A 17,097-nucleotide genomic window follows, 5' to 3' on the forward strand; every position below is an offset into this window, starting at 1 on the left:
GCCCATTCAGACTTCTCGGAAGGCACTGATGCTCGCCCGCTAAGATGCTCCCTGCAGGTTGCAAATTTCAGAAGTTCCACTGCTGCAGCAGCGGAGCGGGGCTGGGATGGACGGAGGGCAGAGGCGGGGAACGGACGAAAGCAGGTGCAGGCGCACCCAGGCTCAGCAGCAGCCGCAGCCTGAGCCCCCGCCGCCGGGCAACCTGTCCACGGGACACCCGGGCGGGCCGTGCAAATTCCCGGCCGGGATCCTGACCAACCTGCACGCGGCCCCGGGGAACCCGCTGCCGGGGAGGGGACGACTCGGCGCCCAGGGGGGTGTGCGCCCCGCACGTGCGCGAGCCGCAGGTGCCCGGGGGCGGCGCGTGGCCAGACGGGGCGTGAGCGCGCGCGCGAGGACGCGGCCACGGGCTGGAGCTGCACCGGCCGAGAGGGCGCGAGGGAGTCTGCGGGCGGAGGGCGCCGCGCCGCCCCACCGGGGCTCCCGCCCCCCACCCACCCGCCGCCCGCCCCCGGGGCCTCGGGGCCGGTTACCTTTCTCCTCTCTCCACACCTTTTTCTTCTTGTTGCTGGGGTACATGCTGCCGTGGGGGTGGCTGGCTTTAAGCTGCAAGTTCCCCAGGCTCACGGGCAGACAGGGTGTGTGGAGTGTGGGGGGGGGGGGCAGGAAATGGAGGGGACACTCGGGTGGGAAAAGTGCAAAGGCTCTGCTAGCCAGCCGCTCGCCCGTCGCCGCCCTCCTCCCCTCAGCCCGCCCGCTCTGCCCCGCGGCCGCCGCCACAGCAGCACCTCAGAGCCTGTCAACTAGGTCACGCCTCGCGCTAACCTAACACCCGCGCAGGCCCCGCCTCCCGGCCGCTAGGCAGCGCCGCCGCCCATTGGCTGCTCCGCCCGCCGCTCTCCGCGTTCTAGCCAAGGCGCGCCCCGACTACAGCCTCAGGGCGCAGGCGCAGGCTTGGGCTCGACGCCGAGGACGTTGGGGAGCAGGAGGGGGCGGGGCCAGAGCTCGAGCCCCAGGCCGCGGCGCCGACCGGGGCGGGGCTTGCAGCAGCGGCCGGCAGGGAGCGGGCGGAGCGGGGGCAGAGGGCGGGGCCTGTTGGCAGGTGCGCCAGGTGACCCCGAGCCTGCTGCGAGAGGTGGCTTTTCTGGGGTTCTGCTGGATGAAGAGGTCGCGGGTCCTGGGAGCTGTCCGAGCTCTTTGTAACTGCCTCTCCTGGAAAGGTTTTACCTGATAATCGGCCACTTCCCTCTTGATGGGCAAATAGAACCAAAAGAAATGATCCCAGACCCTGTGCAATCTGCTGCTGAATCTTGGGTTAGGGATTTCGTTGGGATTCTGTGAAGTTACGAAAGCTTCAAAGTACACTGGGCTAACTCAAGAGTTTTAAGAACTGGCAACCAAAATGCATTGGGACCAAGTCCTACATCAAAGCTAATTCCAATGCCCGTGGCTGGTTGTCTTTTATTCTTCGTTGACTTCAAAATAGCTTCTGATCCAAAGATCAAGCTTGATCCTGGGTGGTTCTGTCGTGATTCAGAAAATTCATTTGCAGGAAAATCTTCTATGGAAATACAGTGACCTAGAACATAGAACTTTCGGACCCCTTTCTACCCCAGCTTTATTGTCTTCGTCCACAAAGCTGGCTTAGTGGATTTGGGAAAGTCACATTTATTAAATTTAGGGTTTATGTTACATGTGTTGTCAAATATCTATATGGAACACAATATTTTTTTGAGATTGGTCTCTTTGTAGCTCAGACTTGTGTAGCAGACTTTCTTTCAGACCACCAACCAGTATCCCAATCATGAGACAGAGACATGTTATTTGTTGCGAATGCTCAGACTTAGCTTTTATTTTAGTGTTTCTTTTTATCTGCGTTTTGCCTTGGGACTTTTTACCATTCTTTCTGTATGTCCTACTTTCATTGCTTCTCCTATCTGCCTAGCTGGCTTCTGACCCTGGGCATGTCCCTCTCTTTCTCCCTCATTCTCTCCTCTATCCTAGATTTCTCTTCCTACTTACTCTGCCTTTGAACTCACCTTACCCCTCCCCTGCCTAGCTATTGACCGGTCAGCTTTATAATAAACCAATCAGGTGTCTTAGGCAGACAAGGTGACACAAAAAAATGAAAAGAAACATCTTGACCTTGCTAACAAAGCCAGTAGAAACAAATGTAACACATCCTCACATAGTTAAAGTAATTTTCCACAACAGGCTTGTCCCAATCCCGGGATTTTCTTTCTTCAACCTTAAACAAACCTCCACCAAAGAGGACTAGAATGCATTCAAAATAATAATGATGATAAAGAAATGGAAAGAAGGGTACACTAAGAGATGTAAAGAATAGAATTTTTGAGTAATGAAAGTTAAAGTGAATTCACAACATCTTAAATTAGTAATATTTGTTTTGATATTCTCTTTGGAATTTTTCTTTAAATGCTCCCATATCCATAAAACATTATTATGTTGGGAGAAACAGAAAAGGTGCAAGGAGGAAGTAACACTCGAAATAATTTTTGCAATGGAATTTTAAGGGCTTTAATTCATGGAGAACCAAGAGAAAATTGACAATGGGATAAACTTTCGGAGAGAGAGGAGTTTAAAAAGATGATGGCACTCTCATGGATGGTCAAAGCAATGTTGCCATTAACCAAGAGATGTCATTTGAATGTGGAGAGTGTAAGATCTGTCCTGTCCCTTTATGAGACAAGCCACACCACTCCTGATCTCCAGCTTCCAGACTGAGTCCCTCCTTTCCAGTCTCCCTCTTGAAGAGGCAGCTTCTGTCTCTCCCTTCTCCCCACCTCTCCGCTCCCCCTCTCTCTTTTTCTCTCTCTCTATTTGTCTCTCTCTCTCTGCTCTTCTCCACTTCTCCCCTTTCCCCTCCATAACCCACTAAATATCCAACCTCACTCTGCATTGCATGCCTATCCATATCTCTGTCTCTCGCCCACCATGTGGCTCCCTGCCTGGGACCAGCGCCTTTGGAGACCTGCAGCATTATCTCGTGGCATGGTCTTGTGGCATGCTCATCTGTCTGTTTCTCATTGTGGGACTGGCTGCCCCATCGAGGTCTCTCACCCACCATGCATCTCTCTGCCTGGGACTCATAGCCTGCTGCAGCCACTCGGGGAACTGTGCCATCCTTGCCTGGGACTGGCTGCTCTCTTGGGACTTGCTGCCCACTGCCTGCTGCTACTTCAGGGACCTGCAGCATGATCTCATGGCCCTCCTGCTGCAGCCACTTGTAGATCTGCAGCATTTTTATTTAAACCATAACAGGGTGTCCTAAAGCTTTCTTCTCAAAGTGGTACTACTCCAGGGTGGTGTAATTGGGGTATGCTGTGAAAAGGAAACATGAAACTCCTGTCTCTCTTCAGTCTAGCCTAAGATTTAAGTAGGTTGTTTCACCAAACACTCCATACATAATGTGGCATTGTCATGAGAGACTCAAACCAATGTGACCTTTCAGAATTGAACTTGAACCTCCAGAACCATAAAGCAAAAAGGGCAACTTTATTTCCTAAGTAGACTGTCTTTGGTATTTCATTGTGTTATTGCAAGTTAGCTCAACAATTAAAGATCATATTTTTGGGGGGAAATTAATTTATTTAAAAGTGCTAAATGTTAGGTGTCTGCCAAAAAGTACCAAGCCCCTTTCCATCAAGATGGAGGCTGCACTCCAGCCTAGGACCAATCCTTCTACCTATGCTTTTTTTTTTTATAAATTTTGTTTTCTCGTGGAAGCTAAAAGAACTAGTTCTTTTATTGTGTTAAGACATAGGTACTTAGGCAGTACTTAAGTGTTCGTGTTTAATGATTATAAAAATTAATATCATTCAAAAGAGTTAATCTCTCAAACATTCCTAAAATGTTCCAGATATCAAAGGAATTGCTGGTCCTTCCCCCATGTTTAATCTCCTTTGAGTATTCCCTATCTAAATAGCTTTATCTCTCATTCAGTTAAGCAGTGTGAAAACCTAACCAGCCTAGCAGGTGCTTCTTATGCCATCATGTTCATATCAAATGAAGAACTCTACCTACTCAGTTTTACCTCTTGGGTTAGTGTAGAATTCTCTATTTTCCAACTGACATGCTGTCTGAATTTAGTTAAACCACTGAAAACACTTTCTCTCCTGCCTTTATATTCACTTCCACCCTTTTGCCCATTCTCTACACATCTCAGCTTATCTTGTCAAATGTGATCACGTAGCCTCATTGGTAAAAATTCAATAGCTCTTGTTGGCCTTTTCTAAGGACTGAATTGTGTCCCACCCCAATGTGGTTGTATCTGGAGTTAATAATTGTTTAGGACATCGCTTTTAATAGAAGTCTTGGTTTCCCTTCCTCCCATATTCTTTCTCAGCCATATTAAAACACAGAGAAAGTTGGTATCTTCTAGCCAAGAAGAGGACCATCAGTATAGATGAAAGTTTCTGTCCTGCCTGGTCCCACAGCCATTCAGTGCCCCCCAAAACACACAGGCTTATATTGATTATAAGCTGTTTGGCCTATTAGCTCAGGCTTATTATTAACCCATAAGTCTTGTCTATGTTTAGCCACATGGATTGGTACCTTTTCTCAGTAAAACATTCTCATTTTGCTTCCTCTGCATCTGGTTGGTGACTGACTCTCTGCCTTTCCTCTTCCCAGAATTCTCCCAGGCTAGTCACCCTGCCTATACTTCCTGCCTGGTCACTGGTCAATCAGCATTTTACTAAACCAATAAGAGTAACAAATCTTTACAGTGTACAAGAACATTATCCCACAGCAAGTCAGTGAATAATATTTTCCAACAATGAGCAAAATATATAATGGTATTATCATAAAATAATGGATCTATAAAGTTCTAATTGTCTAGTGACATCAGAGCCATTGTAGCCTCATAACACAATGCACCACTCATCTGTCTATATTGAAGCTGAGGTAAATAAACCTATTGTTGTATCAAAGGACAGCACATACAATTGTATACAGTACATATAACTGTTTAAAATACTAAGTGACTGTTAATACTGGTTAATGTATTAACTTTTCTACAATGTTTAATTATTTTTACAGTCTATTTCTCTACTTATGAAAGTGAAGTTGAGAGTATGCCATGACATGCTTCCAGAAGCTGCCTACATTTTGTTTAGCCTGTCTGTTGGCTACAGCAGGAGGTGAGGATGAGTAATTTGCCCATACTATTTATGGTTGCAAAGTGCATTCTATAATGTTTGTACAGTGACAAATTTCTCATAATGTATCTCCATCATTAAGGGGCGTATGACTCTAAAAACAAGAAAGTAAGTGACCACTGAACAGAGGTTGAAGGAATGTAGTCCCAAGAGTCTGAATGGTAGCAGCCACTATAAACTGAAAATTGAAGATTAAAGAACTTATTCTGGGGGTTCAGAAATTAAGAAAGCTTACTACACTGGGGAGAGTAAGTGGGGGGGGATGGAGATGGCACATGCCACTTAGGAGGCAGAGGCAGGTGGGTCTCTGTGAGTTCTAGGCCAGCCTGGTCTACAGAGTGAGTTTCAAGGCAGCCAGGGATCCACAGAGTAACCCTGTCTTGAGAAAGAATGCTTCCTGCTATTGCAGAGGACCTGTGTTTAGACAGCAACAGCCACATCAGGTGGATCGAGTGGTATACAACCACTTCTGTCTCCAGTACAAAGGACCCAATAGCCTCTGACTGTCAAAGGCACAGATGTGATGCAGATAAAAACATGCAACTAAACACCCATACACATAAATAAAATGAACAAATAAACCTCATTTTTAAAAAATGAATGTGTTCTGGGGTAGTTCTAGCTTAGCAGTAGAGTCCTTGCCTGGCATTCCAACGACCCTGAGTTCCATTACCAGACAAGAGAAAAAAAAACAAACAAACAAAAGAGAAGGGGAGAAGTTGATTCTTCCCTGGTGCCTCCAACTGAAACTATCCCTGGCCTTGACCTCAACACTCTATTATTTCAGATTTCTGGCCTCAAGAACTGAAAGAGAACAGATATCATTTTCACCCTCTACAATTATGATGGTGTGTTGCTATAGCAATGGAAACTAACAAAGGGAGTAATTTAAAAACCCATTACAATGGTCTTTCTGAAGTAATTACCTGAATGTGATGTAAAAATTGTGTATTCTTTAGGTATAATTTCTCAATCTGTTCTACTTTTTAGTTATTCTTAATAGTCCTGTTCTTTTTCCTGAACACTCATTTAGGAATAAAATGTATCTGGTCCATAGTCATCTTCTCTGCCATAGCCTAGGGGTGCCTTAGCTTGGGGCTATAATATCTAATGTCAAGTCAGCTCAAAAACTTAATCTTATCTTTCTGTGATTTGCATATGGCTTGTGTGTCCCTTGCAAAACTCCATGTGCTAAGGTCTAAGCCCCATTATGAGGTATTGAAGTGTTCATCCTACTATATATTGCTTTGGAGATGATGAGAATTAGATATGGTCAATAGGGTGAAGGCCCTGTGATTGGATGTAGTGGCTTTCCAAGAAGGGGAACACCGGGTCAGCAAGGTGACTCAGCAGGAAATGGTTGCTGCCATCAAGCCCAACAACCCGATCTCAATCCCCCAGGAACCTTCATACTGGAGGGAGAAACCTGACTCTCACAAGCTGTCCTCTGACCCCCACATTGGTATCATGACATGTGTATGCCACCTTCTACAAATTAAGCAAATAAATAAATATAACCTAAAAGGGAAGAGAATGGAAGAAATGCACATATACAGATACATATACAAATACACATATACAAAGACTCCCTGTCTTTGCTGCCATGTGGTACCCTACACTGTTTTGACTTCACTAATCAGATGTTTGCACATCCAAGGACTGGAAACTAAAACAAACAAAATTATCCAGCCTCACACATCTCCATATAGTACAAAAAAATGGGTAATATATTTTTCTAGAGGTAACATAAAAGGAAGAATCACCAGCAACCCCGAACACAGTAGAACTTAGTATAGAAACTTACATACTAGGCTTATGGTAACCCCCTTCTGTATTAGGAAGTCACCTCTACTTATTTCAAGTTTAGCCTTTATCTTCAGCCAAAGGGAGGGCAGATTAGATGTAGTCCCTTCCCATAGCCTGCTCTCTCTAAGCACCAGGCTTCATTCCAACTTCAAAGGAACTACCAAGAAGCCCATTGGCCCAAGAATAAGGAAATGGTTGCTTAGCAACTAAATCCTGAATCCCAGAGACCTGAGAAGAGGAAGCTTGTGGGCCAGCCACCTAGTTCTGCCTGTGTTACAGTGAAAAGGAGCTGCTTGAAGATGAAGCCCTTGGCTTTGTTAATAGAGATATTGATCATTATTGAGGTCACAACTAAATGTAAGTGTTTCTGTCCTTACAGTTCTCTGTATATGTCTCTTCTCTTCACTCTAATGGTGCCAAGAACTTAAGTCAGGTAGAAAATCAGAAGGAACATCACCAATTTCCCAATTAACAATTTTAAACAAGAATTTACTTGGGACAATTCTGTCTGAAGAAGGGTGTGCGGGCAGACAGAGAGAGAAGGGGGGGAATCTAAGGAAAGCATTACGGCAATCTTTGTAAAGTAGAGCTATTTGGGTCAGATTTTTACATCAAAACTACAATTTAAAAACTGTACAATCCAAAGAATAGAAAAGTCCCATAAACTTATATTCCTTTAAATACATTATACAATGATGATTTTATTTCCAAAGCTTCAATATCATCTACATAGCCACTACCTAAAGAAGTTATTTTTGTCTTGCTTCTTTGCCCACTTCCTTCTTTTGTTTTGTGAAATATCAAAATAATTTAGTCATAAAAGATTCAATACAAGGAATATTTGTTTGGAATTGACTCAGAAATTTAAGGTTAATTTACTTGCTGAAAATTAACTACTAGAATAAAATCAAAGACCACATGACCATCCCAATTAATGCAGAAAAAACACCTGACAAAATAGAACTCTTGCAATTAAAAACACTCAGTAAACTAAAGTAGATTTCCCTGAACCTAATGAAAAACCTAACATCTAAAAATTTGTCCACACCTTATATAGTAAATGATGAAAGGTTAAAGTGTTTTCCCTGAAATCAAAAATAAGACAAGAATGTCACTCTTGCCACTGTATTAAAAGTACTTACTGTGGACATAAGAAGGAATTTGGACCTGTCCTCCTACCATATACACAAATTAATTCTGATTGGATAAAAGACATAAATAGAAGCTGAAGCTTTAAAATTCTAAAGAGGGAAGTAAGTCTTCCTGACCCCAGTTAAGATAATAATAGCATACCTTTGCCAACCAAAAGCATAAGCAAAAAAAGGGAAAGAACACTGGACATCAGTTAAAAACATTTCTGTTTCAAAGGAAATCAGCAGAGAATCAGAGAAAAAAATTATGTCACACCCAGTAAGAGTTCAGTACTTGGGCAGCAGCAAAACCACAAATATGGAGATTTTTACAAACAAGATATACAAGTGGCCACACACACAAAAGACATTTCGCATTAAGGTCATTAAGGAAATGAAGATTCAAACTTTCACCACATCACAGCCATTTAAAAGGTTATAGTAGGAAGTGGACTGCTTGTCTTGTTGCACACCTGGTGAGATGTGTCACTAGCAGTTCTCCTGGAGACACCTATCACATATCAGCCAGTATTTACACGCTTGCTACATCAGCTCACACCCATATAGTCTGATCCAGACACAGCATCTCAACATATGTGGCCAAAACTGCTGTCAATGAGCAACAGTTACAGAGTGCCCTGGGAGACTAGGAGAGGAGTCTTGAAGGCATGGTCTCACATAGAAAAGGCTACAACTTCCAAACATGCAAACTTATTATAAAAGAAGGTGTGAACTGAGAATCCAGCTGAGAGAGTTTTCTGATCCTCGGAAGCAGCTGGCTGAGAGAGTGTTTCTCCAGGGTCAGCACCCAGAATCTGGTACAGCTGTGGTTCATAGGTGACCGACTCCTTCCTGAGCTACAGAAAGACTGGCAGTGTCATCCATGTGGGGCTGATTTTGAAGATATGAAAGACTCAAGAGTGAGAGAGTTACAGAGTCTTTCTCCACAGTTTCGGATAGCAGCTAAGGCCAGGCAATGTGTTTCAGGGTTGGAGTCCATACAAGGAGGCCTTGAGAGGCTATTGAGTAAAGCTATGAATATGAAGCTTAAGTTGCAATAGACAGGAAGCTGGAGACATCAGGTCCATGGAGTGAATGTCAAGAAAAGTTGCATGGAGCTAGAGAAAGGCTATGCGTGCTGCAGGCAGAACTAGAACCTAAATAATTTCATCACGTCTTCCAGATGCTAGACATGGAGCTGCAGGATTTGCTATTGCCCCTGTTGAAATTTGGTCTTGCTCTCGTCTGAGCATTCCTTGCTATGCCTTGATTCTTATCTTTTAGAAAAGAAATGTTTACTCTGTGTCATTATATGTTGGAACTATATAACTTGTGTTTTTACTTTGTAGGAATTCACAACTAAGCAATTTTGGACTTTTAAAGAGTTGGAATTGTTAAGTTGCACTGAATGCATTTTATTTTATAACTTAGTCATAAGCCTATAGGAACAGGAGGTGGAAGGTTGTCACTTTAAGAAGCAATACATCTGCGTGTCTATCCGATGACAAGGAGTGGAACTGTAATTGTGCTAATTGTAACTTCACAGAATTTAGAATCATGTAGGAGGTAGTATGTCTGAGGGAAATTACCTTGACTACACTAATTGAGGAGAGAGCCATCGCCTGACTGGGATTCTGAGCTACAGAAAAATGGAAAAAAGAGCTGAATCGCAGCAGGTATCCATTCCTTTCGGCTTCTGACTGTGGGGATAGCGTGTCCAGCTGCATCAAGCCTGCACCCTTGATTTCCCTGCCACTATGAAGAGGAAAAGAAAATAAGACAAACCCAAATGTCTATCAACTGAAGATCATATAAATAAAATATGTTAGATCTATGCAATAAAATATTATTCAGCAAAATAGAGCACAATGTGGATAAGTATTAAAAACATTATGCTAAGAAAAATAAACTGGGCATGGAAAATTGTATGTTTTACAATTTTATGGGGGCTAAAGGCTTCAAAAGAGTCAAATTCTCAGAGCCTTACCGTACATTATGACTTACCATGCGTTCTGAAATACAGAGAGATTAGGAAAATCCAGTTGGAGGAACATAGTTTTTCTGGGGTTAATAAAAATGCGTTAAAATTAATATGAGAAGCATATGCTCATAATCCCAACTATGCAGGAGGCTGAGGTGGGAGATTCATAAGCTAAGCACCAATCTGGGCAACATAGTGAGAGGCCGTTTCAGAAGAAAGACAGACGCACAGTGAGAGGTGGCTCGGAAGCAAAGCCCTTCCCTAGCACGCACAAAGCCCGAGATTCGATTCTTAGTGCCACATATAAGGATGAAATTAAATTTGACTGCATTAAAAATTACACAAATTTCTGAGGAGACTGAAAACTAATGAATAATAGAAGAAAAATTATTTAATTCAAGTTATGTGCCAGAAGAATGAGGGTGCAGAAATATCTAATACACAAATCTTACTCTTGAGTTGCTTAGAGTCTTCAAGGAGAAAGAAAAATAAATTAACAAGCAGCAAAGTGCTGTGGATCTTACAAGTATTTACAGGGTACTGTATCATACAAATGTGGGAAAGGTTCATGTTGGTGCAGTGCGTGGAGTGGTCGGGAAGGTCATAAACCACATGGCAAAAACCTAGCCTTGAAAGGTTAATGGGTGATCAGGAAAGACAGAGCAAGAACATTTCAGGGCAGAGCTAAGGGATAAAGACACAGGATAAAAGGGCATGGTCTATGAAGTGCATCCATTTTCTGTGGTGTAGGACCTAAAAAGGGACACAGCAGTGGATGATGCTCAGACGGTAGACAGAGAATGTGACAGGCTATAAAATTTGAGCTGGATCCTGTGACCAATGGGAAGAATTTTTAATGTTTACTCATTGAATTATTTATTTAGAAAAGTAGCCTTGGCAATCCAGGGGATGGATTCTACCTGTATAATTCTGGTGACAGCGAAGCCAGTAAGAGGTTGTAGACTGACGCAAACAAGAAACAAAATGGACTCAAGGTACTGAATTAGCAGTGGGCACTGAGAAGACGCGGTGGTTAACAAGGGTAAGAGAGAACAGGGGTGCAAATGCTGAGGGTGAACGACCAGTAATGACGAGTATCAGCAAGAAAATACAGCTAAGATAGGGGCTGACAAGAGACCCCTGGATTGCATGTCTAGGAAATCCTTATATTACCTGGGAAGTTTTAGGCAGAAGCCAGGACAGAACCAAGATTTCAGTAAGTCATCTAAAAGGGAAAGGACGTAGAGATGGCAATGATTACAGACGTCTTTCTGAACTGTGACGCTTTGAAGGTCAGGTGTGATAGTTCAACAGATCATTTATTGATTATGGATTCATAGGGGCCCGGGGAAGGGGCTAGTCTGGGAGAAGGCAGATGTTTCTCAGGCTAGTGGTGATTCATACATAAAATCATTCCTTGCTCTCACTGTTTCGGTTTGGCTTTCCTGCTTCCGGTCCTCTATTCTAGTTTACAAGGCAAAACAAACCAGTCTGTGCTTTTTCACTCACAAACACGTTGCCAGTTTGCCTTTGTACACATGTTTTCCACCTGACATTCATTACACTTTGTTTTCACTATGTTAAGGTGGTAGCATACAGATAGGGTCACAACTATATGATTATCTTTGATTTTACATTCACCGAGGAAGAATTCTAGAACAATTAGTGGGATTCCTTTGATGAAGCCTCAGAATAAGCTACTTTATTGTAATGGGGGAAATGGATGGTGATGCTAAGGAATATGGGTTAGAAAAGGAAAGTAAATGAATGTTTTTCTTCTGACTTAAGGTCCTATGAGGTACTAAGAGGTACCAAGGCCAAGAAGACCAGTAGTTCAGCACAGGAGCATCCAGGACCCAAGTTCCTGTTTCTTTCCAGTAGCAACTTCTCACTATCATTCATTTCTATAGTTAGAACAATGAAAAACTAACAACAGCTACCCTTAATTTTCATTATCCTAATTGAAAAGGGCAGACGTCACAGGTCTCAAAGTCCTCAGAGATCAGCAAACAAACAGCCTTGCAACTAGAAAGGGACTAAGCTTAAATTGCACAGGAAGGTAACCTCTGCTGCTTCTTACTATTGTCAGTTGAACAATTGCACATGGGGAACATGCGCATCGTTTACAAAAATGTTGCCCGGATTGCTCTGTTGTGTCTTCACCCTGATGTTTCCTTTGCTGTGTATACAATTTTTGTTTATAGTTTGACTCTGTCTCCTTTGCCTATGTCACTCTCTCAGGGTTCCATAAATCTTTTCCTCTGTGTCTTACAGTAATACTTTTACAGTTTCTGATCTATAATTGTCTATATGTAAGTCTTTAAAGCATTTCACTTAACATTTATATTATTAGATAAATTCTCTCATTCTTATGCATGTTCATAGAGAGTTTCCCATGTCAGTTTTTAAGGACTGTCTGACATCTCCTCATTGCATGTTTTCGTCATCTTTGTTAAGTCAGTTGGCTGTGTTAAACATAGCATACAATAGCAAGTGCCCATAACCTCAATAGGAGACTTGGTAATTTGAGACCAACTTGGGCTACATATATCAAATTCGAGGCCAGTCTGGAATATACATCTAGAACTTGTCCAAAGTGGAGGTAGGGTGTTTGGGGGTTCAGTTAAAGACACCACAAATAGCTAAAGGGGGGCTATCTGAGGGTCAGAAATCTGAGGGGTAAAGAAGTCTACTCACAATGGGAATCATCTGTCTCTGTCTTTTTATTCTTCTCTCTTCAATCCCTTGTTCCACCTGTTACTTGTTCTCCTTAGTCTACACTGTTTTTAGTTCTACATCGTTCTTCCTTGTCCTACCCATTACAAATGTTCTTAGTCATATATATCCTTAAAACCAGTAATCCCCAGTCCTAGCAGGTTCCAGGGCTGGAATTCTTTTGTTCCATAAAAAAATCAGATAAGAGTTTCCACACACATACACAGATCCATAGGAGTGGCCAGTATATGTCCAGTGAACCCCTTAACGGAGAAAGTTAGTTAAAAAAGGATTAAATCATCAGGGAATTATAGAGAAGAAGGTTAGTGTACTACACTACATTTTAGGTGCTTAGAAAGGTTTATTTTCAGTAAAATTATGAATAGAGCTCAGATTGTTTAAATCAGCACATCACTTCTTTTCTCCCAGTATGCATAGAGGATACCGGGTACCCAGGCAACCTATGTCAGGGAGAAGCTGATGGCCCTTGATCGGATAGCACATACGCCAAATGCTGAGTTTCTATGGCCCTAGGTCTGGAGTTAGACTTACTGCTCTAGATGGAGACCCAGGCCTCTCTAAATGATCAGTTCTGGGCTATGCTGTTATTGGCCATTCTTATTGTGGATGTCGCAGGTCTTTCTCTGGGCTGCAGTTAATTATTTCTTCTGCTGTTCTTGAGAGTTCCTGAACTGAGGTGAAAGTTACCATAAGGAGTTAAGAATCTTTTGAGTGAGGTAAAACAAGAGCAGCAGCTTGGGCAGGTAGTAATTCTATGTCCTTGGAGATCTGTGACTGTCTTAGATGGGATGCTCTTGCCTAAAGACTGGCCAAATGCCTGCTGATAAAGATAACTGCAGGAAGGCAGACCTCTAAATTTTCCTAGGTGAGAGCAAAAGAGGCCTGGCAGTGGGAAACTGTTTTCACAAAACAGTTCTGAGCTGTGGGAATTAATTACCAAATATGTAACAGAAAGGAAGTCAGCTACAGTGGAAAAACCTACAGCAAAGGACAGCCCTTTATTCACAAAGCAATAGTACCAAAAACCTTGCCTTTTGGTTTAACCTTTACCAGATCCCGTGGTTCTGAAAAGTCACTCATGAAAAGATGGCTGAGATTTACTGTATAATGTTGTGACTTGCAGCAGGGTATGCTCTGGAGAGACGGCTCAACCAATCATGAGCACTTGATGTTTTTTTAGAATAACCAAATTCAGTTCCCAACATACACAGTGGCTCACAGCCATCTGTAACTCTGTTTCCTGGAACACATGCAGGGCATACACATACATGCAGGCAAAAATGCTTATACACATTTTTTTAAATTAAGGAAAACCAATACCACATACTCAAAAGCTCTTGCAAAACTAATTGTAACTCTGAGATTTGTAAAATGCATTCACAAAACCCAAAGAAGTAAGTCAAATCAATATTTTGATTTTTCTAACTTACAGGTATTTTAGAACCTTGAAGTGTAGTATTTGTACGCCCCCAATGCTCTTTGGTAATGGAAAACTTTGTGCATCCCCTGTTGGCTATCACACCTGTACATTCTCCAGAGGACTGCTCTGGGTGTTTGTCTCATCATCATATTGACTAGCCTCAGGTTGTTTCTACATCCTATCAAAAAGTCCGATGAAACATTCAGTTACCCAAATTCTTTAGAATATAGTGCGTATACATTTGCTTTCATGCAGAACACTCAACCAGGAGAATGATTATTTTCTTTCCAACCAGTAGTTTTTGCAATATGATGATAACATGAACCCCCAAAGTAGCATTTCCCCCTTTTAAAATTGTTTTTATTGAGCTATACATTTTCTCCACGCCCCTCTCTTCCTCCTCCCTCCTGTTGTACCCTCTCACATAATGGCCATGCACCATATTCACTCAGGAGAGCTTGTCTTTTTCTGCTTCCCATGTAGATTAGACTCTTAGGGTCCTCATTGTTGCCTAGGTTCTCTGGGATTGTGAATTGTAGGGTGATTTTTCTTTGCTTTATGTCTAAAAGCCACTTATGAAGGGAGTACATATTATATTTCTTTCTGACTCTGGGTTACCTCACTCAATATGACATTTTCTAGATCCATCCATTTGCCCACAAATGTCAAGATGTCATTTTTTTCTGCTGTGTAGTACTCTATTGTGTAAATGCACCACAAATTCCTTATTTATTCTTCAGTTGAGGGGCATTTGGTTGTTTCCAGGTTCTGGATATGATAAATAATACTACTGTGAACATAGTTGAGCAAATGTCCTTGTGGTATGATTGAGCATCCTTTAGATATGTACCCAAGAGTGGTATTGCTGGGTCTTTAGGTAGGTTGTTTCCTAATTTTCTGAGAAATCACCATACTGAAATTCAAAGCACTGTATCAGTATGTACTTCCACCAGCAATGGAGAAGTGTTCCCTTTACCCCACATCCTTTCCATCATAAGTTGTCATCAGTATTTTTGATCATGGCCATTCTTACAGGTGTAAGATGGAATCTCAGAATTGTTTTGATTTGCATTTCTCTAATGGTTACGATGTTGAGCATTCCCTTAAGTGTCTTTCAGCCATTTTAAATTCCTCTGTTGAGAGTTCTCTGTTTAGGTCTGTACCCCATTTTTTTCTTGGATCATTTGTTCTTTTGACGGCAAATTTCTTGAGTTCCTTATATATTTTGGAAATCAACCCTCTAACTGATGTCTGGTTGGTGAAGATCTTTTCCCATTTTGTATGCTGCCATTTTGTCTTGTTGAATGTGTGTTTTGCTTTACAGAAGATCTCAGTTTCAAGAGGTCCCATTCATTAATTGTTGCTCTCAGTGTCTATGCTACTGAAGTTATATTTAATAAGTGGTCCTTCTGTGCCAATGCATTCAAGGTTACTTCCCACTTTCTCTTCTGTGAGGTTCAGTGTGGTTAGTTATATGTTGAGGTCTTTGATCCTTTTGGACTTGAGTTTTGTGCATTGCAATAGAGATGGATCTAATTATATTCTTCTACATGTCTATATTCAATTATGCCAGTAAAATTTGTTAAAGATGCTTTCTTTTTCCATTTTAAAAAATTAATGTATATAGGTTGTTAATGGATAGTCATCAATAATAGTCAAGCTTGTAGTCATGTTAGTTAGATTTTCTAGATGTGTATAGATATATTTTAGATAGACATTCTTCATATCTTTCAAAGACTACAGAATATGACATTTTATGTTTTAATAACTTAGGGCTTTTGATTACAGTGGTCTTAATCCCTTGGATCATATTATCTCTCCTCCCTCTCTTGGGCTGGTCTCAGGGAGTTCAGCCCAGTGCTTCACTGTAGATCTCAGTATCTGCTTCCATCAGATGCTGATTAAAGGTTCTATGAAGAAGATTAATGTAGTCTTCAGTCTGGTTACAAGGGAAGGACAATTTAGGCATCCTCTCCGCTGTTGCTTAGAGTCTTAGCTGGAGTCATCCTTGAAGATTCCTGGTAATTTCCCTAGTGCTGTTTCTCAGTAGCCCTTACATGACTCCCTCCATCAAGATAACTCGTTCCTTTCTCTCCATCACTGTCCTTCTCCCTTCAGAAGAATCCCATTATCTCATGTTCTCTTCTTCCTTCCCTTCTTACAGCTTCTTTAAACTGGGTGTGGTAGGCGTCCTAAACTGGGAACTTGACAGACTCAAACAGGAGGCTGGAGAGTTCAGGGTCAGTCTGTTCTACATAACAAGAGTCACTTTAGAAAAAAATAACAACAACAAATGAAAATCTCCTTTATGCCCTCTCCGCAGACAGAGAACGAAAATCAGAGAGTAATTTGCTGGGGGGTTTAGGGGTCTGGAAACTGGAAGTTATTTTTAGTGTATTTGATTGGCTTGGTTTGAGGGTTTATTTTTTTGTTGTTTTTTGTTTTGTTTTGTTTTTGGCTTTTCAAGACAGGGTTTCTCTGGGTAACAGCCCTGGCTGTCCTGGAACTTGATTTGTAGACCAGACTGGCCTCAAACTCACAGAATTCTACCTGCCTCTGTCTCCTGAGTGCTGAGATCAAAGGTGTGTGCCATCACTCCTGGCTGATATCTTTTTCTCTTTTTAACCATCAAATATAGTTTGTGATGCCCATATATTCTTAGGTGTGTAACCTTCACTGGAGGGTAGTCCAGCTTCAGAGACACACATTTTAAAAGACTAATTAACTCCCAGCAACTGGCGACTGCCAATTGCTCCTTAGCCACGAATGAGACCTCATATCCACCTCCCTTCTCCCTGCTGGAATTCTGCCCAGCCTGAGTGTGTGCAGTACTTGTGCATGCTG

At 42.1% G+C, this 17,097-nt stretch overlaps 1 protein-coding gene across 4 annotated transcripts in view; it reads right to left on the reverse strand.

Annotated features, from left to right (window-relative positions):
- Macrod2 (mono-ADP ribosylhydrolase 2) overlaps window positions 1-824 on the reverse strand; it is a 1,907,927-nt gene extending 1,907,103 nt beyond the window's left edge. For all 4 annotated transcript variants that reach the window (XM_041670251.1, XM_041670250.1, XM_041670249.1 and 1 more), the window contains exon 1: window positions 534-824. In XM_041670251.1, coding sequence (XP_041526185.1) covers window positions 534-579 — 46 coding nt within the window. In that variant the 5' untranslated portion in view covers window positions 580-824. The remainder of the gene's footprint in view (window positions 1-533) is intronic.
- Between the last annotated feature and the right edge of the window lie 16,273 nt (window positions 825-17,097).

Source organism: Microtus oregoni, unplaced genomic scaffold (assembly GCF_018167655.1).
Source record: "Microtus oregoni isolate MIOR12 unplaced genomic scaffold, Mior012 000020F_ref0000438, whole genome shotgun sequence".
Classification (NCBI taxonomy): domain Eukaryota; kingdom Metazoa; phylum Chordata; class Mammalia; order Rodentia; family Cricetidae; genus Microtus; species Microtus oregoni.